This window comes from Siphateles boraxobius, unplaced genomic scaffold (genome assembly GCF_051911475.1).
Source record: "Siphateles boraxobius isolate OS27281-9 unplaced genomic scaffold, OSU_SipBor_1 16, whole genome shotgun sequence".
NCBI classification, from domain to species: Eukaryota; Metazoa; Chordata; class Actinopteri; order Cypriniformes; family Leuciscidae; genus Siphateles; species Siphateles boraxobius.
Window position 1 is genome coordinate 17,806,077 of NW_027508766.1, and position 19,929 is coordinate 17,826,005.

The 19,929-nt window shown below is 38.0% G+C and overlaps 2 protein-coding genes across 3 annotated transcripts in view; both read left to right on the top strand.

The window, feature by feature from the left end:
* Positions 1-19,929, top strand: part of c5 (complement component 5) — a 72,643-nt gene that overhangs the window by 32,440 nt on the left and 20,274 nt on the right. The window contains exons 1-4 of one of the 2 annotated variants that reach the window (XM_077231888.1): positions 18,350-18,539; positions 18,778-18,973; positions 19,147-19,300; positions 19,407-19,477. In XM_077231888.1, the coding sequence (XP_077088003.1) occupies positions 18,475-18,539; positions 18,778-18,973; positions 19,147-19,300; positions 19,407-19,477 (486 nt within the window). In that variant the 5' untranslated portion in view covers positions 18,350-18,474. Of the gene's footprint in view, positions 1-18,349; positions 18,540-18,777; positions 18,974-19,146; positions 19,301-19,406; positions 19,478-19,929 lie in introns of those variants that run through there. The other variant, XM_077231889.1, reaches the window with a different exon arrangement.
* prdm12b (PR domain containing 12b) lies at positions 13,553-17,838 on the top strand. The gene is made up of 5 exons (XM_077231899.1): positions 13,553-13,960; positions 15,584-15,774; positions 15,899-16,054; positions 16,411-16,528; positions 16,699-17,838. Exons 1-5 carry the CDS (start codon positions 13,738-13,740, stop codon positions 17,121-17,123), a joined length of 1,113 nt encoding a protein of 370 aa, XP_077088014.1. The 5' UTR covers positions 13,553-13,737; the 3' UTR covers positions 17,124-17,838.

Below are 19,929 nucleotides of genomic sequence, written 5' to 3' on the forward strand. Positions count from 1 at the left end.
TTCACTTCAGTTCTGGGGGTTGGATTTCGGGCTGTTAAGGTGCAAGTCATGCTTCCTCCATGAGGATCACCTATCAGACATGCTGAGAAGGGTATTGTGTAGGTGAAAGTGAAATCCATTCTTCAAAATAGAAATTATTACGTAATGAGTTACTTGTTGTTGTGCGTTCTTAATTGTGTATTCAAACCAGAGTAAATTTCAGGCTTTTTTCAACACAGATTTGTCCATAGATTTTAATCTGTAATATTTTATGTATCATTGAGATATGAAATATACCTCCTGCTGCCTTGCCCATAACTATATCCAAAGGCCCTATTACTTTTTTATTGTAATGGATAAGGATTGAGAAGATTTTTTTTTGCAAAAAATATTGGTCCATCTTTATATTAAGTGTCTTTAACTATTATGTAACATTTAAATGAATAATTGATACAACACATTGATTGTGTGTGTGTTTAATTTGCACTTGTATTCTAAAAATACCTGCATGAAATTACTGCTTTAATTAACTTCTGTCATTACATCCATAATTACACGACTCCCTTCCTTACCCCTTAACCCACCATTAAACCTAACTATAGTACCAAACCTGTCCCTAACCTTACCCGTATACCACCTCAATAGCAGCAAAAGTGTTTTTCAGAGCTTTGAAGAATTAGAAAAGTGTATATTCATTATAAAGATAGTCAGGGAGTTATAATATTTTAATAATTTGCTTGACTTTTTGAAGTTTAGAAATTACACTTAAAATTAGGTGGGCCTCGTATATGTAATCCTCGTAATTCAGATTTTTCAAAGAAAAAAAATATTAGTTGTTTTAAATCATTTTAGAACCTGTTTTGTGTTTTTGTAAAACATTTTCATCTTGAGGCCCCCTGGCAAAGAACCACTATTTGAATGGATACTTTCTTATGTAAGTTTTGTGAAAATGAGTTATGACTTCCAGCAATCTTTTATATATATTAGTTGATAAAGAAATTTTTTATATAGGGGCATATTTTGCAGGTCATACATGTTGAGGTTAAAATCATAAGCCTTAAAGGGATAGTGCACACAAAAATGAAAATTCTGTCATCAATTACTCACGCTCATGTCGTTCCAAACCTGTAAGACTTTCGTTCACCTTCGGAATACAAATGAAGAACTTTTTGATGAAATCTGAGAGCTTTCTGTCCCTCCATTGACAGCTATGCAACTACAATTTTGAGGCGTGAAAAAGTTCATAAAGAGATTGTAAAACTAATCCATAAGAATTGAGGGTTTCACTTTATTTAAATGGTCCCTTTAACACATTCTGTTGTCTATAAGTAACTTTGCACCTACATGTCAACTAACTCTCACTAGAGTGTAGAGTAGAGTATTAGTAGACTGGTAGGGTTAGGGTTAGAATAAGTTGACATGTAGTTGCAAAATTATTTATAGTCAGTAGAATGTCTGTAGGAGGAGCATCACAATAAAGAGTTAGCAGATATGAAGCAGACAGTTAAGACAAGATGTGGATTGGCTTTACAATCTCTTCATTCATTTTTGAAGTGTCAAAGTGGTAGTAGCATAGCTGTCAATGGAGGGACAGAAAGCTCTCAGATTTCATCAAAAATATCTTCATTTGTGTTTCAAAGATGAATCAAAGTGTTTGGAACAACATGAGGGTGAGTAATTAATGACAGAATTTTCATTTTTGGGTGAACTATCCCTTTAATTGTAGACCAATATCTGTGCGTTTTAAAAGGAAAGGGCTGCCACCTTAGCTAGAGTAATGACTCACCTGGAGGGTTTGAATGCTGGCATTCTCTGGCTAATTAAACCTTTAAGACATTGATATGGACTGGTGGAAAGCAGTGTTTTCAGCTTCTCAGGGATGTCAGGGAATTATGCTTTCTTTGAATATGACTCATTAAGCATGACAATATACAGCTTCCCAACAATGAATGTCGGTATTTGCAGGTTTTGACGTTTGAATGATTTAAAATAATCCACTTCTTTAATTAATTCATTTCATTTATGAAATTCCTGCAAATTCATACATCTTGTACCTTGCCTCAATGTATCTGCACACAAAAATATAATGAGTAAAGCATGAAATGGAAGTATGCCTTGCATTAAAAAAAGCCCTCCACTGGAGTACTCATAAATCCCTGGTATTTTTGACTTACCAGTGTTTTAAATTTATTTAAATCCTCTCATAAAAACATTTTATGCAATGTGTGCTCAGCGCTCAAAGACAAACACTCAAAAAATAAAAAGTGACAGTTGGTATGCAGAGATTTTTATTTGTCGGGCCATCCATTAAGTCCCAGCAATGCTGGAGTCCTTTCAGCAAAAAATGCAAAAAGGACCTTGAAATGGCAAACAGTTGGAGAATGGAGCGTCTGAATAACATGGGAGTTTGCCAACTCTCTGACTCCTCTCACTGCTTGTCCTGTTGAGAAAAATAGAGAAAGAGATCTTAACCATCCTAAGAGAAATGGAAAGAGGCTTTAAGTTAGCCCATGAGTGACGCAGACTATTGTGCGATATGATAGCACTGTCTATTGGCACTGATCTTTTCATCTACGATCCCCAGGCCCTGAATTATTCCCTATTGTAGGTAAATAGACTCCATGGGAGAGAGGGGGAAACAAGGAACCATGCCATAATGTCTGTGAAGGTTCAGTGAAGTATCCACTGGATTAAGTTCAGACTGAGCTCAGTTTGAGGACAAAAAATGTTCAAGTCGTGATGAGGGAAACACGGCAGGCTTCAAAGACGAGATTATACACACAGACGAAATCCTGCGATTCGGAGGGTCTACTGTAGACATTCCTGAACAGCGAGTGTCTTCGTTCAAAGCTCTTATTTACATATTTTTGCAAGCGTTGTTCAAATGTACTCTCTCGCGTACACTAAAAATTACTTTTTCCGAAGTTGAACGTATAAAAGATTATTGGAGTTTGTTTTGCAATATCAATTAAGTCAGTCTAAATCAAAATTTCACGTTTAATTCAATATGTTACTTGCGATTCTTTGTAATTTTCTTGTGAAAATTGTTTCTACACCAGTTTTTCAGTACAATCAGCATACTGCCAATTTTAAAAAAATGGAACAGTTTACAATTAACTAACAATGACCAAATACGGGCCAGCATACTCAATATGGCCCCATAGATTTCACGAACATGTTATTTGTTTGTTTTCACAAAATGAGATGAATTTCAAAGGTAATCATCCAAACATTCTTTCTTTCTGACACATTCTTTTAATATGTTTTATAATCTGATACAATTCAATTAATCCATGTTAAGGCTTCATAACAAGCCTGGATTTTTTTACTTTTTACACTACTCAGAGGTGCTCTGCCAATTCCTTCATGGGATAACTATGATTGTTTTGCTGACACCTGGAGCCATTTGAATTCATTTTTATGCTGAAGAATTCTGTCAACTCTTCCATCCACAATGTGGCATCTTTGGCACATTTAGTCATTTATTGTTTAGTCTGTAATTTTAATATGCACAAAGATTAATTACCCTGCTGAGTATGAAAGACGAGGATGGCTAAGATATTATCAGCTAGCTCCTCAGTCTATGAGTATTAAAGTGCTGGAGGGTCAATCGTGTATTCTGAACCCACTGCTGCACCAACTGAGAGTCTGTTATAGAAAATATTGACAGAGCCATTTCATTCCACTTTCATCAGATCTATCTTGGATCATTACACTTTCAATTTGGTGTTTTGGTCCGACAGCTATACGGAATTTGTTTTTGTATTAAGTTTTAAAGAACTTATTAAGAGAGACGAAAAGATTAACTCGCTTATTGTCCCTCATCTGTCTCTCATATTTTTTTTCTCATTCTTCCCTCACAGTGGGTTACCAGCTTGACTAGACACTCTTCAGAACACAAACCAGAGAATATCTCTGTATAAACGATTCTGACCTGACGTTTCAGCATTGCTTATAATATACTCAATTGTTTTCATGATAATGTGTTTTACTGTGTATTGCCCTTTACTATGAAGTCAGGGTCTTCCTTTTACAGTATAAGTAGCATTTTAAAACACAACATGACTTTTCTAGCAAAAACCTTGAGATGACTGAAAAGGTTTTATGATGTTAATTCTTCCTGTAGAGCTTCAAGTCATTTTAAGTTTCATAATGTAGACTATACACCTGGGTGGCCTGTGTGTGTGTGTGTGTGTGTGTGTGTGTGTGTGTGTGTGTGTGTGTGTGTGTGTGTGTGTGTGTGTGTGTGTGTGTGTGTGTGTGTGTGTGTGTGTGTGTGTGTGTGTGTGTGTGTGTGTGTGTGTGTGTGTGTGTGTGTGTGTGTGTGTGTGTGTCTCTCTTTGTCTCTTTCGCCCTCTCCCACTCTCTTTCTCTCTCTCTGACTTTCATTCTCTTTCTCTTCGCTCATGTATATATGGCTTTTAAAAGTACCATTTGCTCCCTACGTAAAGTGCTTAATGAAGGGGATAATGCATGTAAAGTAATGTGACATTAATTGTTTGAGGTTGATAATAACAGCCCTCAATCATCTGGAAGATTGCTTCAGGCTTTAAATGAAAGCCGTTTTCAAGGCGATGGACTCGAATGAGTGAATGACAGAGTCAAATTAGCTGATTTGCCATTCACGTACACTCTATTGCCTGCTATTTAAAAGTCATTGACCATTTAGGGACGGACCGTTGGTCGCAGTGAGTGTCCAATGAGCGGTGGTGGCCGTGTTTGTGTTGGAGGGCAGGGATGGATGGATGGGCAGCAGCTCAAACTATGATAGTTCAGAAAAAAAGGCGAGCAATAGAAATGTCAAGTGCCTTCTGTGTGGAAGTGAATAGGACAAATAGACCTGGTTTTAGAGGGCCCCCATCCTTGCATTAACATAAGAAACAGGCCAATATGGCTGGAAGTCAGCCGGTCTGGGCACTGTCAGCGGATCTTTTAGCGGAGGTGATTAATGTCTTTACGATACCGCACGCAGCCAGCGCCATGCTGGACCCGCCCTCGTCAGACTGCCGTGCCGGTCGGGCGCTCTAGTTTCGCACGGGAGATCCTGCAAAGTTCTCAAAGTGGAGTCAAGATGACTTTTTTTTAATACGTTCAGTTCCTATAGATCATTTTCATTGTTGTCATGAGAAACGCATAATAAAGCTTTCTTTTGTTCCTGTCGCTCAACTGGTAGCGTATTGTGCTAACAACGCCATGGTCATGGGTTCGATTCCCAGAGAAGTCATGAAATGCTAAAATGCACTTTTGCATAAAAGCGTCTGCCAAATCCTCAAAACGGATCGTTTTCGTACATAGCCGTATCCTCGTGAACGGACAGATTTTGCGACTTATCCATTTGACATTCCTTTACGCAGCTGTCCGCCCAGCCTCGCTTCTCTTGTGGCACCCCTAACCTGCTTCATTGAGAGTCTCTTATTATGTCCTCTTGCCAAGGCCCACTCTATGAATTGAATAGTCGGTGTCTTTATTTCTCTCATTCTCTGACTGTAGACCTCATAATGGCTTCATTAATGCAGAAGTTGCATTTGGTTCACAATGGGTTAATGGCCCGAGGGTAGTCTATTGGCACTGGGAGAAGGCCAACAGGAGGAGGAGGCTTTTTTTACAGCCTTTTCAGATTAAGTTCACCCCGGGTCAACTGTGTGTCACCCAAAAGTGAACAAACATGTAATTGATGTTCGGACATCTTGGCCGACTCTTTTCGAGCCTGGCCCGTTGAAGAGGGTGCTGTCTGGTCTTTGAGGGACTTTTTGCAGAAAGGGGAAACCAATTCATGAATACGCACAATCTGCCAAGCTAAAAAAGGGGGGGGGGGGGGGTCACTCCTGGATTTTTCCCTTTATAACCCTGCTGAATCAGTTCTGTTTTGCTTGTTGTTGAAATGCAACCCCCGCACATAGGTCGTGATGGGGGTGGTATACACTGCTGGTGTTCCTGAAATGCTCTTTCTCCTTCAGGCTGGGACCACTGTCTGTTTTTGTCTCTGATTTTCATGGATGTTAGTGGAAAATGTCGAGAGGAGTCACAGGCCTTTTATCAGGCCGTGTTGGAACAGGAGCACTCAACGCTCTTTTTATATTCACCTTTGCATAACAACCGCCAGCAATTTGTAGAATGAAGCAATACATGCCAATGAATGCCAAGAGCATGCCCTGGAGACACTTTTTAGAATGAACATGGGTAACTATTTGTGCAATTAAGGTTAAAATGTATGTCCCAAATTAATTTGGATTTGGAAATTGCCATTTTTCTTTAAACATTGAAAAGACTTAATGCTGAAGTGTGTAATTTTTCTAACGGAATTGTGAGAAATAATGATTATTTGAAACAGGTTTCCCTGAACACTTCTGTCCATTTACAGTACAATTACGTAGCTCAATGCTTAAACACCTCTGTACGATGTTCAGAGAAAGTAACCCTCTAGTCATGCGACAATGCGACTCTCCAATGTGACTATGAATGACACTCTTTGGGCCAGTGCTGCATTGTCACAAAGGTTTATCCTTTTCATGTGTTTTTAAGGCCGTGTGTCCACCAAAGCGTTTTTTCACACACCTGGCGTAAAATTCGAATTGTTTTCAATGGGAGCACCCGCATTTTTAGAACGCCATGAGCGTAATGAGGCGCTGAGTGTGTATTTAAAGCTCAAGCGCTGACCGTTCTGCGTTTTTTACTGGTCGCCGAGAGTTGAAAAATGTTCAACTTTGGGTAAAACGCTGCGCTCATCACTGTCACTTTTTACACAGCCGTCCAATCAAAGTGGAGGAGGGGCAGGACTAATACCACACCGACCAACTGTCACAACATTCTTTCGAAACAATGACGTCAACCAGCAGAGCTAACCGAACAAAATGGATGAAAAATACATTTTTAGTATGAAACAAATTATCTATGAAATCAGTTACAAGTAAACTGTGTTGCGGATATTCTGTATCATAGCAACGAATCGTCTCAACTGAAAAAACGCAGCGCTGCCAAAACACTCTCGAAACACTAAGCGCCCACAGCTAGGCGTTTTCAGCAGAGCGTCTAGCGTTTTCAGCTGGCTAAAAACGCTTTGGTGGACACACGGCCTAAGCCTTGTCAATTTAAATATTCAAGCGCAAGAAGATCCGAAAGAGGACTCAATTTGGTACTCGCTGTGTGAGAAGTTTTGTCTGCGCACACCCAGAAAGCCTTGTCTCAGACAGCGCTTAAACTGAATTGAGTTCTCTTTCACTTCTTCTTGCACTTGAACGGACAAATTCACATAAAATGTTACAATTTTTTTTTTATAGCTGCTAGTACTTCACTCTTATAAATAAAGTGTTTTTTTTTTTTAAAGAATTTATTTTTGTAGAAAAAGGTTCTTCGGATTATTAAAATGATGTTTACACTGATAAAAAAAACAATTATTTTAATTAAGGAATGCTCACTGAAAACAACTTTGGGGAACCTAAAATAATTATTCTATGCTGTGAAAACCCCCTTTTTTTGTCTTTTTAATATTTTTTTAAATATGTTTAATATTGTAGCTATAAGCAAGCATGTAATCAAACCTAGCTTAGTGCCTACGAGCCTATTGTGTGCAATGCATCTCCTTCTACCACATCTGTGGTCAGGTCAGACTGACGATGATGTCAGCCATCAAGTCTTTACCAGTAATTACACATCAGATGACAACAACTTAAAATTGATGTCCTATGCATGAGCGCTAAGTAGCCATTTGAAAAGTTTGAGACAGGAAGCTGAGTGAAAGGCCGTGTTATGAGGGTGTCAGCATGGGAATTGCCGGGGCAGCTGTACTGTACACGCTCTGCAGTAATAGACACACAGAGCCCATTGCCAAAAGCACATTTGGCATCAGTAGCAAATGAGTAATTATTGGGTAATGACCCAGAAGGTGTCCCTTAATTGAATTGTGAAAGTAGGGAGAGTGGTGCCACACTGTAATAAAAGCAGATGGATTATTTCAGGAAATATCTTCTTAAGTGGAAGGGTAAATACTGATGAGCCTGCATTTATTTCTCTGACCTTTAGATAGATAACCACTGATTAAAAATTTAGGCTCTAGTGGGAAAAGAGCGTTTTGCTTTTACTTTTTTTTTTCTCCCCCTGACCATAATAGACCTCTATCTACCACATTTGGTCTTAATTCTAAAATGCATTAGTCACAAAATTGACGTGTGCTGGGTGAGAAAAAAAAACTTTAGGAAAATCTGTAAGTGGACTATTGTGTGGACTAAGAGGTCTTTTGTTTTGAGATCGTTTGATGCAGTGACATTTTTCCCAGCGAAATGTCAAGATCACTCTAATGACTACAATGCCCAAGAGGGGTATGCCTTTTTCTACCTTTTTGCAAAATGATAGGTGAATTATGTAAATGCAGGCATCGGTTAAAGCCATATTTACTTTTTACATTAGCATTTATCTTCTCTTTTAATGCACTTATCTCTCAAATGAAATTGCCTGCTGTTGCCATCACTTATCTGCATGAATGATGTGGGTCGTGTTTTATTGCCATCACATCTACATGTTTCGGATGTGTTCGGTCTATACTGCTGCTTATCCTTGTACTCTCACCTTGAGTTTTGTAACTGTAACAGGTTGCTGTACATTGTATCAAATGGGTCGCTCTGAATTGTGAAGTACGGGGGGCTCAATGTTTATTATTAATGTTTGGGACCCATTTCTTACCCACTATTCAGCTGTTAAGTGGATATTTTTTAAAGGGATAGTTGACCCAAAAAATCTAATTTTGTCATAATTTCGTCATCCCATACCTGAATGAATGACTTTCTTTTTTGTAACATAAGGAAGTCAATGGCCACTAAAAATGGCTCCAGCTTTCTTCAAAATATCTTATATTGTGTTCAGTAGGTGAATGTGAGTCATACAGGTATGGTGGTGAGTAAATAATAACAGAATTTAAAGCTTTGGGTGGACTATCCTCTTTTAAAACTATTCAAATGAACATTCAAAAGTTTTGCTGTATTACCAGCAATTAATTAATCAGAAGTGAATTAATAATTGCCATGAACTGAAAGGGACATTTTTCTTAATGTTTTGGTGACAGAAATTGCTTTTTAAAGAGAAAAACAATGGGTAATTGTTCTTGAGTATCATAATTCAGTTTTAAATACTTTATTATTTATATCTTAAATATAGCAGAGCTCCATGTATAAGGAATTATATGACTGATAATCAAGTTAATCAAAAATAAAATCCTACGTATAGCTTTTACTGCTTTTTTCTCCATTTTGATTTTCACCTTCAACAGGTTTGTTGTTCTCATAACAATGGTTATATGGTTGCTCCTGGGATCCTTCTTACTATGAACTGTGTCACACTGATTTTCCAAATCCGCTGCTGGCGCATATTGTGGTCTCACCCACCGGGAGACATGTCTCTGTCTCCCACTGACTCTGTCAGCAGCTGTTTTCAAATTCTGATCCTTTTTAGATCATTCCATGTCTTATTTTCATTATCAATGAGCTTTTAAAATGTACTCAGAAGAATCCTCACTTTATTGATTGTTTATATTTTGTAATCTACTTTAGAGAAAAGATAATACCAGATCAAATAACCCCATACAGCACTCATTCCACTTTATAGAATAATCAATCTGTATTGAACACAGAGATCAGTCAACAAATAATACAATTACTGAAGCTGAAAGAAACTGCACAACTTATCATTAACAGCACAACTGTCTGTGAGCATTCAGAGCATGCTGATTGGCTGATCAATGGGGCTATGCAGGTACAGTGTATTATGAACAAAATAAAATACCAAGGAAAGCTTTGTCAATTATTTTGTCAGTGTTAATTAGTTTAAAGCTACTGTCTGTTTCCATTTCCAAATGTAAGAATTTATTTCTCATGAATCTGTCTTAAATGTATTCTCTGTAAAAGATGAATTTATACATATACAGCTTACAACTGAAAAAGAAAAAGACACAAAGCTTAAGGTTTCTTCTGCTCACCTGGCAATATTTGACTGTAAAAATTAATAATAATAATAATATTCTTATTTCACTATATAATAATATTTATAATAGAGTAGCATTTCTGCCATCTGTCTCTATCCTGTGGAACTCTGTTAGCCAGCATGAAATCTCCCTCCCAGGTTGTTACATTTACTATCTAAAAAATATCTTAGCTATTTTAATGTTTAGCTAACTGTATTAATGATAATCTTTTAATAGCTATATTTATTTAAAACTTGAATATTATTTATTCAAATTTTGTCGATTAGGCTTTCATTGACGTCTGAGAATAATGGTGTTGAGTAGTACTTAGTTAATTCTTAATTATTTTAACACCAAACGACTAATTGAGTCATTCTAAAATCTTCACTAGTCTAAAACATAATGTCAACTTCAACTAAAAGGTCAGAATAATATTGACAGTGCACTCTCTCAATTAATTTGTGCAATTTTAAAGAGAAATACTTTTTTTTTTTCCTTGTCAGTTTGTCTATAAATTATTAGGGAACCGTGTAACAGATAATACATATTTTACTCTCTAAAGTAATTTAGTTACTCGTGAAATATTAAGCTATTTCGGTGACCAAAAGACCAGCAGCATTATTACACCACGTTTCTGGACTAGAAACATGCGTTTAATGATGTCTTAGATAACACACAAACATTTTACTCTTCAGCCAAGTGTCAATCCACATTAACGGCAGCGAGTCAGATGCTTTGGTCCCTTAAATCTCTCCATGGAAATTGCGCACGTGCTCCTGCAATATCCATTGCTCAATGAGAGCTTTGATTTGCACTGTACAAACATAGACGATGAATATACATAATACTCGCGTGATATTGCTGTCTGCTCTTGGCCACGGTTTTCTTCCACCATTTGGGTACATTCCCATAAGCACTTGTATGATGTGACTCGGCTTTTTTGCGTTTTCTCTTTGCTCTCGAGTCCCCCTCTGGTCTCTGTGCTCCATTCACCCCTTAGTCTCAGCTGGTCTAAGTGGGCCAAACCTGAAGAAACCACTATTTTTGTTTTGTCTTCTTTCTCTTTCAAATAATCAGCCGTGTGCCAAAAGTGTCCCTCTTGTTTTTACGCGTGCCAGTCACCTGCCGTCTGCTTCGCTCCTTCCCTTTCTCAAAGCTTGCTTTTCTCTCTCCAATTCTTTTGACTTTCTGCGGTCTGGATCCCCAATGAGATTCAGATTGGGTACATATTGAGTCCTCTATTGTCCTTCAAGGGCTGTACTACGCTAATTAAATTTTATCCAGCCATATAAAAACCATTTCTCTGCTCCACACTCCCAATTCAGCTTTCCAGCCCAAGTCCTCTCTTTTTCCTAGCCCTAAAAATCCAGTGTTCATTGAGTCAAATCAATAGAAAAACATTTGCAAATCTCCATTATTGTGGGATTTTTGTCTCCTTTCTGTTGTGATAAAAGCACCGCGGAACAGCTTGTAGCTTTGTGCAACAGAGACGCGCGGGACAGACGAAGGCCATGAATGCAAAAGGCATTACGCGCTGCAGCAAGTTTCTTTATCACCATTTTATTGAAATCACAATTATTTCCACGCCGTCTTTTGCATGTGATTATTTCATGGAATACGGATTTGCCGTCTATTAATTATCATTGCATGCACTGCAAGGTCTGTCGCCACTTGAAACGCAGTTTGTTTTACATTAGTAAGCAGTTATGTGTTCTTTTAAAAAAAAAAAAAAAAAAAAAAAAAGGAATATTCGCTTTTTTCTTCACAAATGAAGCTTAAAATCACTAAAACGAGACTGTCCCAGATCGACTTCTAAAAATGCATGTTGATCACTATGCAGTCGGAACCCCCAAATCAATAATCGATACATGCAAAAGAAAGTTCAAATCCTGCCAGTGTCATTGCAAGTTATATCAGCCAAATTTCTTGAGACGATAATATTGTTTAAAAAAAGCTTGACTTATGATCAGCCTTTTAGCACTCGATTCCATCACATTTAATCTCTCTTAATTTGCCTAAATTTAAAATACTTATCTCTATATTTCTATTCCGATATTAATTGTAACACCCCAGTCTTTCTATAATGAGAAAAAAAGACTGCATCTCTCACCCCATGCAGGTTAAGTTTGCCCTTATTTATGAAACCAATAATAGTGCAATAAAAACAAATCAATCTGTACTTGTGCAAATCCAATTCAGCAGGGAGGGTGAAACCCCTGAAGAAAAAGAAAAGCGCGGGGGGGGGGGGGGGGGGGTAAATCCCCCAAAAGCAGCTGTTGAGTCCTAATCTTTTTTCTTGCCCTATCACTCACCTATATTCTCCTCAGCGCTCTTCTCGCATCTCTCTTTGGAAGTTCCCCACTCGCCAGACCCCATCCTTGTCCAGATTTTTCCTCTTGTACTTATCTCAAAGAAAAGAAGAGTGCATGGATGTCAAATTGCCCTCAAAAACACCATGAAAGATTGATTTGCAGCACTTTTCATTCAGCCGGCATTATTTTGAAGAGAGCTGAATAGGAAACCCGCAAGCCGGGGAAGGAATAAAGATGTCCTCCCTGTTGGAAAGGGGGGAAACTGCCCATTTTGTCTCAGTCCATCAACCCTGGAGAAAGAGGGGGAAAGGCAAGAGGCTATTCAGAAAAAAAAGCTCATATACACCTCACACAATACTAAAAGACTTTAAATTAACATCCATGAATATTAAATTACTTCGGCCTGAAAAAGATTGAATAAAAGATATACTTGACCCAGACGGCTTTGCATATTTTCGTACTCCAAAGCACATCATTAAAAACTATTCAGTTGGTTTATGCGAATGTAATTTCGATATGATTACAGAGTTCTGTACATTTAACATTAATAGAGAAGAACAGAAACGCGATGTTTGTGCTTGTGTTGTTCAGCTAAATGTGCATTAGATGGGAAATTACACATTAATTTCACATCAGTAATTGTACGATATTTTTAAATAAATTAGTAATTAATTAATATTTATGACTATAATATTTATGCATATATATTTAATATAATTATTGATCTAATGATGAATGCTGTGGCACAAATTTAAGAAAACACTTGGACATTTTTAATTCAGTTCAAATCAGAAAGAAAATATAGCCGGCAAATAAGAGACAAAAGCCACTAGTTATTTTTATGCTTTGTTCTCGTTGTCTTGGTTTAGCCTACAAGTTAAATCGCAATTTAAAAGACTGATATAACTTGGTATTGTCAGTTTTTGTAACGAGATAATTCAGCTAACTTATTTTAACCTGCAGGGTCCCAGTCGTGATGCTGAGAGTTTGCTTTTAAGGTTTTCTATGCCAAAAGTGTTCATCTCATCTCATGTTCATCTCTCAGAAGCAAACAGCTGGAGCGGAGCTCACAGTGCTGAGACCGGGCTTGTTATTTTAGCCAAAACGCGCTTGTTGGATCCTGAACATCAACACACACACATCGTTCCCACTTCTTCCCCCCACCCCCTAAGGAGTAGCCACTCAATAAAGAGTGTGGCGGTTTTTTCCTCTGGTTGAACAAGTCTAAAGAACACAAGGGGAGGGTCATTAATAGCTAATTACCGTGGGTCAGACCTGACGCATATAAAGCCCACCGGGACCTTGGAAAGACGAAACATATTCTCTCGACACTTACCAAGAAGAGAGCATATTCACATGTCATTGGCCTCAGACTGATTCATCGATTACATTCGCCTTTTAAAACAGAGACACTTGGTCTAAATTTTAACAGCAAGAGGGGTGTTTTCGGGGTTTTTAATCGCAGGGAGTATTAGTTAAGGGTTTCGCATTTGGCTCATGATGGGTTCAGTGTTGCCTGCAGATGCTCTGGTTCTGAAGGCTGGATTTAAGCAGCAGTCTCTGGCCCTGTCCGACATCATCACTTCAGACATCCTGCACAGTTTCCTGTACGGCCGCTGGAGGAACGTGCTGGGAGAACACCTGTTCGAGGAGAAGACCAGCACTGTCAGCCCAAAAACAGCCTTCACCGCCGAGGTCCTGGCGCAGTCATTCTCCGGAGGTGAGTCCGGAACATTTTACTTTATGGATTCGTCATACTATAGCCTAGAGTAACTATTTTGTTGTAAAGCAGCTTTTACATTTTATTTTTATTACAAACTAGATCTTATGTGAAATTATGTGAAGTCATATTTCAAATACAATTAATGATACTTTAACGTGCTTGAAATAGGCACAAAGAAAAAGTTAAAAGAAATGTCTATTTTATAATAATGCAAAAGACACGCATGCTCAATTTGGTGGCGTATGGCTATTAAATAGGAACAACTAATTGATTTAAACAGTGCAAGTGCATCACAGTGCGCAGGTAAAAATACATGACATCAGTCTGGCGCATTCCAGGATGCGAAATGGAGGGTCTTAAAAGTAGGCTATTTACTCTTTTTACAGTAGCTATACATTTCAAAGGCATTTTTAAAAATTATAGTAACAACAAAAGTTAAGTCTTAAAAGTCATAGATAAAATAGACGAACAGAAGTCAAGCTCACCTGCCTATCCAACTTAGGCTAAGTTGCTCATTTTCTGGGACGGCAAAATATAAGTACTGTCATTTTGTATTATTCTACTGTAAGTTACATATTTCAAGGAAATAATGATTTTACTGTTTGGTTTAAAACGTTTGGTTCTATAGCTGTGAAAGTTAGCGGTTCGCCTCAAGAGAATTTGGGTCTCGCGAGACGGAATTGAACGTTAACTAAATTCCTTCGACCCCTTGAAAGTCATTAAATAATTCGCACGTGGTAGAACATATGTAGGGGAATCTATTTTTTTTCTAAATGCATTTAGCTATATCATAAAATCGTTAGGCTACTTATTGTCACATTACATACAAGTCACTCACTGGCAAATTGAAACTCATTTAAATAAGGCTATTAAAATCATGAGGGGAACGTTGTGCTTGACCTGAGAATGTTGCCAGTGAAGCCAGGACGTTAGACAGGGAAACCCCGTCATTCATCAGCTCGGGACAGTCTCTCCACACCCCCGCTTTGACACTTTTCTCTCCTCTCAGGCTTATTTAAAGTTTTCCGTCCCGCTGTTAATATGCCATGAAAGCTGATTCTATCGCTATTCACACCATGTCAAGCAGCTAATCTCCTTTTCTCCGTTTTGTCAGAAATTCCTGGGCCGTTTAAAGAAGGTTCTCGTTTCTTTCAGCGCACATTTAGTGCTACAAAGTTTCTGAAAGGATAATGAATACGGAATAAGTTGTTTCTTGCCTATGAATATATAGCCTCGTCACATTTAAAGCGTAGAAAATTGCTGAATTCTTAGACGTAAATACGTGTTTGACATTTATTTGAGTCTCGCCTGAGAGACGCATTTGAAGTCTGATTGCGCATTCTTTTATATTAGCCAATAGCCTTATATAGTTTTACAATACAAACGATTTAAAAAAAAAAAAGAATATAACAAAAGCATTTTGTAGGCTACTAATTTTACACTGTAACACATATTTATTTCAAATTATTCTTTATTTTGCTATGAACTTGAAAACTGGTTGCGTCATTGCAATTCGAGTTTTTTTTTTATTGTAGGCCTATATGTTTCCTGGTTTTTATTAGTTATCTAATCTAAATGTTCCAAATTAAATTCCTATTTTATTTGCCGCTTTCTATTCAGAGGTCCAGAAACTCTCCAGCTTAGTGCTGCCAAGTGAAGTCATCATTGCGCAGAGCTCGATCCCCGGAGAAGGACTTGGCATCTTCTCCAAAACCTGGATAAAAGCTGGCACCGAGATGGGACCCTTCACAGGCAGGGTTATTTCACCCGAGCATGTGGATCTCTTCAAGAACAACAATCTCATGTGGGAGGTAGGCAGCGTTCAACAGGTGTCACATGCATGAGGGCGTTTATTTTATTTTATTTTATTCTACTAAAATATGATCCCAAGTCAGAGACTGATGACAAGTGTTTTTTTGTTGTTGTTGTTCTCAGGTTTTCAATGAAGATGGCACGGTGCGCTATTTCATCGATGCCAGTCAAGAGGATCATCGTAGCTGGATGACTTACATCAAATGCGCGCGCAATGAGCAAGAACAGAACCTGGAGGTTGTGCAGATCGGAAGCAGCATATTTTACAAAGCAGTAGAGGTTCGTTTTATACTTTTTTTTTTCAGTTTTCATAATTTGAAATGAATAATATTTGTTTATAATAATAAGTTCCGTACGTGGATGTTCTTACACTGTGCAATATTTTTCCATCTTAGATTCCAACTAAAATTAATTTATCATAATTTCAACATGACCTTGAGTTTTTAGAATTTCAACTAGATTTACTTACGTAATTAAACTTGGAAAAGTTGAAATTTATTTAAATATTTGTGTGTGTGTGTGTGTGTGTGTGTGTGTGTGTGTGTGTGTGTGTGTGTGTGTGTGTGTGTGTGTGTACTTTTATATAAGTGTATATAAGTGTTTTAAATAAATATATCTATTTTTTCCATTAACAGACAATACCTCCAGACCAAGAACTGCTTGTGTGGTATGGGAATTCCCACAACACCTTTCTGGGTATCCCGGGAGTTCCTGGCATAGAGGATGAACAGCAGAAAACTAAGACTAAAAATGGTGAGTAATTCAGTGACTATAGGGCTTTGGGTGAGTTTCAGTCTAAGAAAAGACTGATCTTTATCACAGCTCTACAATAGCTTTAGTTAAAACTCCATTAGCATCTGTTTTTTAAAGTACCTTACCTTTTAGCTTCTGTCTTCTGACTGAGCTCTATCCTCTCCCCACAGATGATTTCCACCTGTGCGACACCTCCTCTGCTGCCTCTCTCGCTGCCGCCAGCCGCATGCGCTGCGTTATCTGCCACCGCGGCTTCAACTCCCGCAGCAACCTGCGCTCCCACATGCGCATACACACACTGGACAAGCCCTTCGTCTGCCGCTTCTGCAACCGCCGCTTCAGCCAGTCATCCACTCTCCGTAACCATGTGCGCCTTCACACGGGAGAGCGCCCCTACAAGTGCCACGTATGCCAGAGCGCATACTCCCAGTTGGCAGGGCTGAGGGCGCACCAAAAGAGCGCCAGGCACCGGCCAGCCAACACAGGGTCTGTAGTCGGCCTTCAGACCCACTCACCCCCACCTCCACCTCCTCAGCTGGCACATGTTCCTCACCCGGTCTCCCTGGTGCATCACATTCCTACCATGGTGCTATGAGATAGCATGAAGAATCTCAGATGTTTGCAATCTCACAGGCTGTTCTTCAGTGCAGAAGTATGTCTGTGCCAAGCAGGCCCTGAGTACTCTCACCTTTAGTGGATGCTTTGTAGTTCCTTAAAGATGAAGAAGTGGTCAGATATGATGAACGACACCTGCAGAACTCAGTCATGACAGCACTGAAGTGAAAACAATGGCCATGGAAGGGCTGTTTCGTATGTTCATGTTGAATTCTTACCATTGCCAGAACTACACGCACTGATGGCTCTAGTGCATATGTTCCGGCAGATAACTGCCACATTATATCTGATCAGACATTGTCATTTATGTTGATCGGTAGTCAGTCTATATTTTATTCATATTTGCATGCAAATAGTATTGTTTTGTCCCATTCAACTAAGGATAAAGCCCCATCACCTGACTATAATGGATCCATTGGGATCAAGCACCACTTAGTGACCGATTTGTGTCACTGCAGTCCAATCAGAGCATGTTTATTGTGAATGAACAATATGAAGTATGTAAAGGAATGTACATATGATTTGAAGATTTACTTCCAAAAACAAGGAATAGTCACTTTATCTGTGTATGTATGTAAAGCTTAAAGTATTATTACAAAACTTGTTTCTATTATATTATGTATACTATGTTTGCTTATATAAAATTATTTGGGTATTCACTTGTATGCTCAATAAATAATTAACAAATAATCCCATATTTTTGTCACTTTTTATTGATTAATTTTGCTACCATAATACATCTCCAGGAGGGCTGTGACCTTTTTTTTTGTTTTGTTTTTTGAAGAACTAAACATGTAAATTGTTAAATCTATTATGCCAGTGTTCAACTTCATTGGTTTTCTATTCAAATGTGTGCAGAGCATTTTTTTTTTCCGATTCAGTGAATCAATGACAAATGTCAAGAGTCAGACTGATATCCAGATGTTACCAGAATTGCACAATAACAAAAAATACCTTGAAAAGCAAACATCAATCCCTTTTTAGCAGTACACAGAGATTGTTTACCTCTACTTGTAACTTGCACAATGACTGAGCAAACTCTACATCGATATAAGCATTGCACAATCAATCGTTAAACTTTTCTACCAAAACAGTGAAACATGTTATTTCATATATTTCATAGAAACATATAACTGGTATATTTTCTAGTCATAATATTTGGACTTTATAGCTGTTCTTTCTAAACTAGAGCTAAAAAAAAAACATTTTTGGGACCTCTTTCAAGACAGCTGAGGTAATAAGTAACTGATAAGTAACCAGATATTGATTTGGCTGATAAAAACCGAGCAAATGCCTAACCTCTTTTTTCTTTAAGGAGCAATCTGTCTATAATGGCACGTTTAATTTTGTTCTGTATTCTTCATCTCTTCGTCTGCATTACTGTTCAGGGAAATGTGTAAGTTACAATTTATATCTTTTAAAAATTTCAACAGGACAGGAATAGTACTGAACTGTGTTGTCAAAAAGCAGCACTGTAAACAAAATGGAAACCTCCCTACCATCAAGAAAAGCATATGTGACATTGGGAGCGAGTTGGCCATCATGTTTGTTTGAAATTATGCATTCATGTTTTATATAAACTTATGGTTTTCGCATCTGCCACTGAAACAGACTGATGTTGTCTTGTTTTACAGATACTTAATCACTGCACCTAAAACCCTGCGTCTAGATGCTTCAGAAAGTGTTGTGGTGCAGTTGTTTGGTTATGACCAGGAAACTATAGTAAATCTGTACCTGAAGAACACACTGGCACCAGGTTATAAAGAATATGCATCTCAGTCCCTGAAGCTCAACGCTGCGAATAACTATCAAGCTTCGGCTACTTTACGGGTAAGACTCCAATGTTAAAAGACTTTAGAAGATAGTTTTTGTTTGAAATGTTTCACTTAGGCTAAATGTGTAAATATTCACAATTCCAAAAAAATATGGAAAGTTTTATTAAGCAATGGATGTTTTTAGTGAAGGATATTCTGCCCTGGAAATACCCGTTTCTTTTCCCCCAGATCATGCCTACAGATTTCCCAAATGCGGACAGATATGTATACCTCCAGGCGATTGGGTTAGGGGTCACTGCATATGAAAGAATCCCAGTTACTCCTGTCAACGGGTTTCTCTTTATTCAGACTGACAAGCCGCTATACACACCCGAACAAGAGGGTCAGTATGATAATAATCATAGAGCGAGAGTTTAAGTATGAAGAGAAATATGTTGTGGGTAAATGAAATAAACCTCAAAACCATCTTTTGAACCTATTTGCTTTAGTACAAGTGCGTGTTTACTCTCTCAACGAGGAGCTGAGGAAATCCAGACGGACTGTCACCCTTACATTCGTGGTGAGTTTCTCTCTTCACAGTGGGGACGGTTGCAACACGGTTTATTTGAGCTAGAGAGTTCCTATTATATTTTTGACATTCATATTACACATGTAATATATAACATGTAGCCTACACACTCTTTTAATTTCAAGTTTAAAAAGTATATTTTTTTCATACTGTCTATTTGCGTGAAGCATTATAAAGTCATATCATTTTAATCACTGTTTTCTTAGCTTCTAAAAGACATAGGTAGCATGTGTCAAAAGCTATTGTGTAAAGCTAACATAGCAAGTTTTATCCTGGTTGTTCTGTGTACATTTTGATTGTTGCAACTGCCCCTGCAAACTGTTGCAGCCGTCATTTGACTTTGCAACATTTGACTTTATCTATTCAAGTATAAATTGTACATAAATTATCATTTGTACATGCACGTTGTTGCAGTGTGGGTGAGTAACAGACATTTTTTGGCT

Excerpts from the sequence above, each read along its gene's own strand:
- prdm12b (XM_077231899.1), top strand. The coding sequence starts at position 13,738 with ATGATGGGTTCAGTGTTGCCTGCAGATGCTCTGGTTCTGAAGGCTGGA. Across the intron at positions 13,961-15,583 it reads GGCGCAGTCATTCTCCGGAG|AGGTCCAGAAACTCTCCAGC; the intron begins GTGAGTCCGGAA and ends CTTTCTATTCAG. Across the intron at positions 16,529-16,698 it reads GAAAACTAAGACTAAAAATG|ATGATTTCCACCTGTGCGAC; the intron begins GTGAGTAATTCA and ends CTCTCCCCACAG.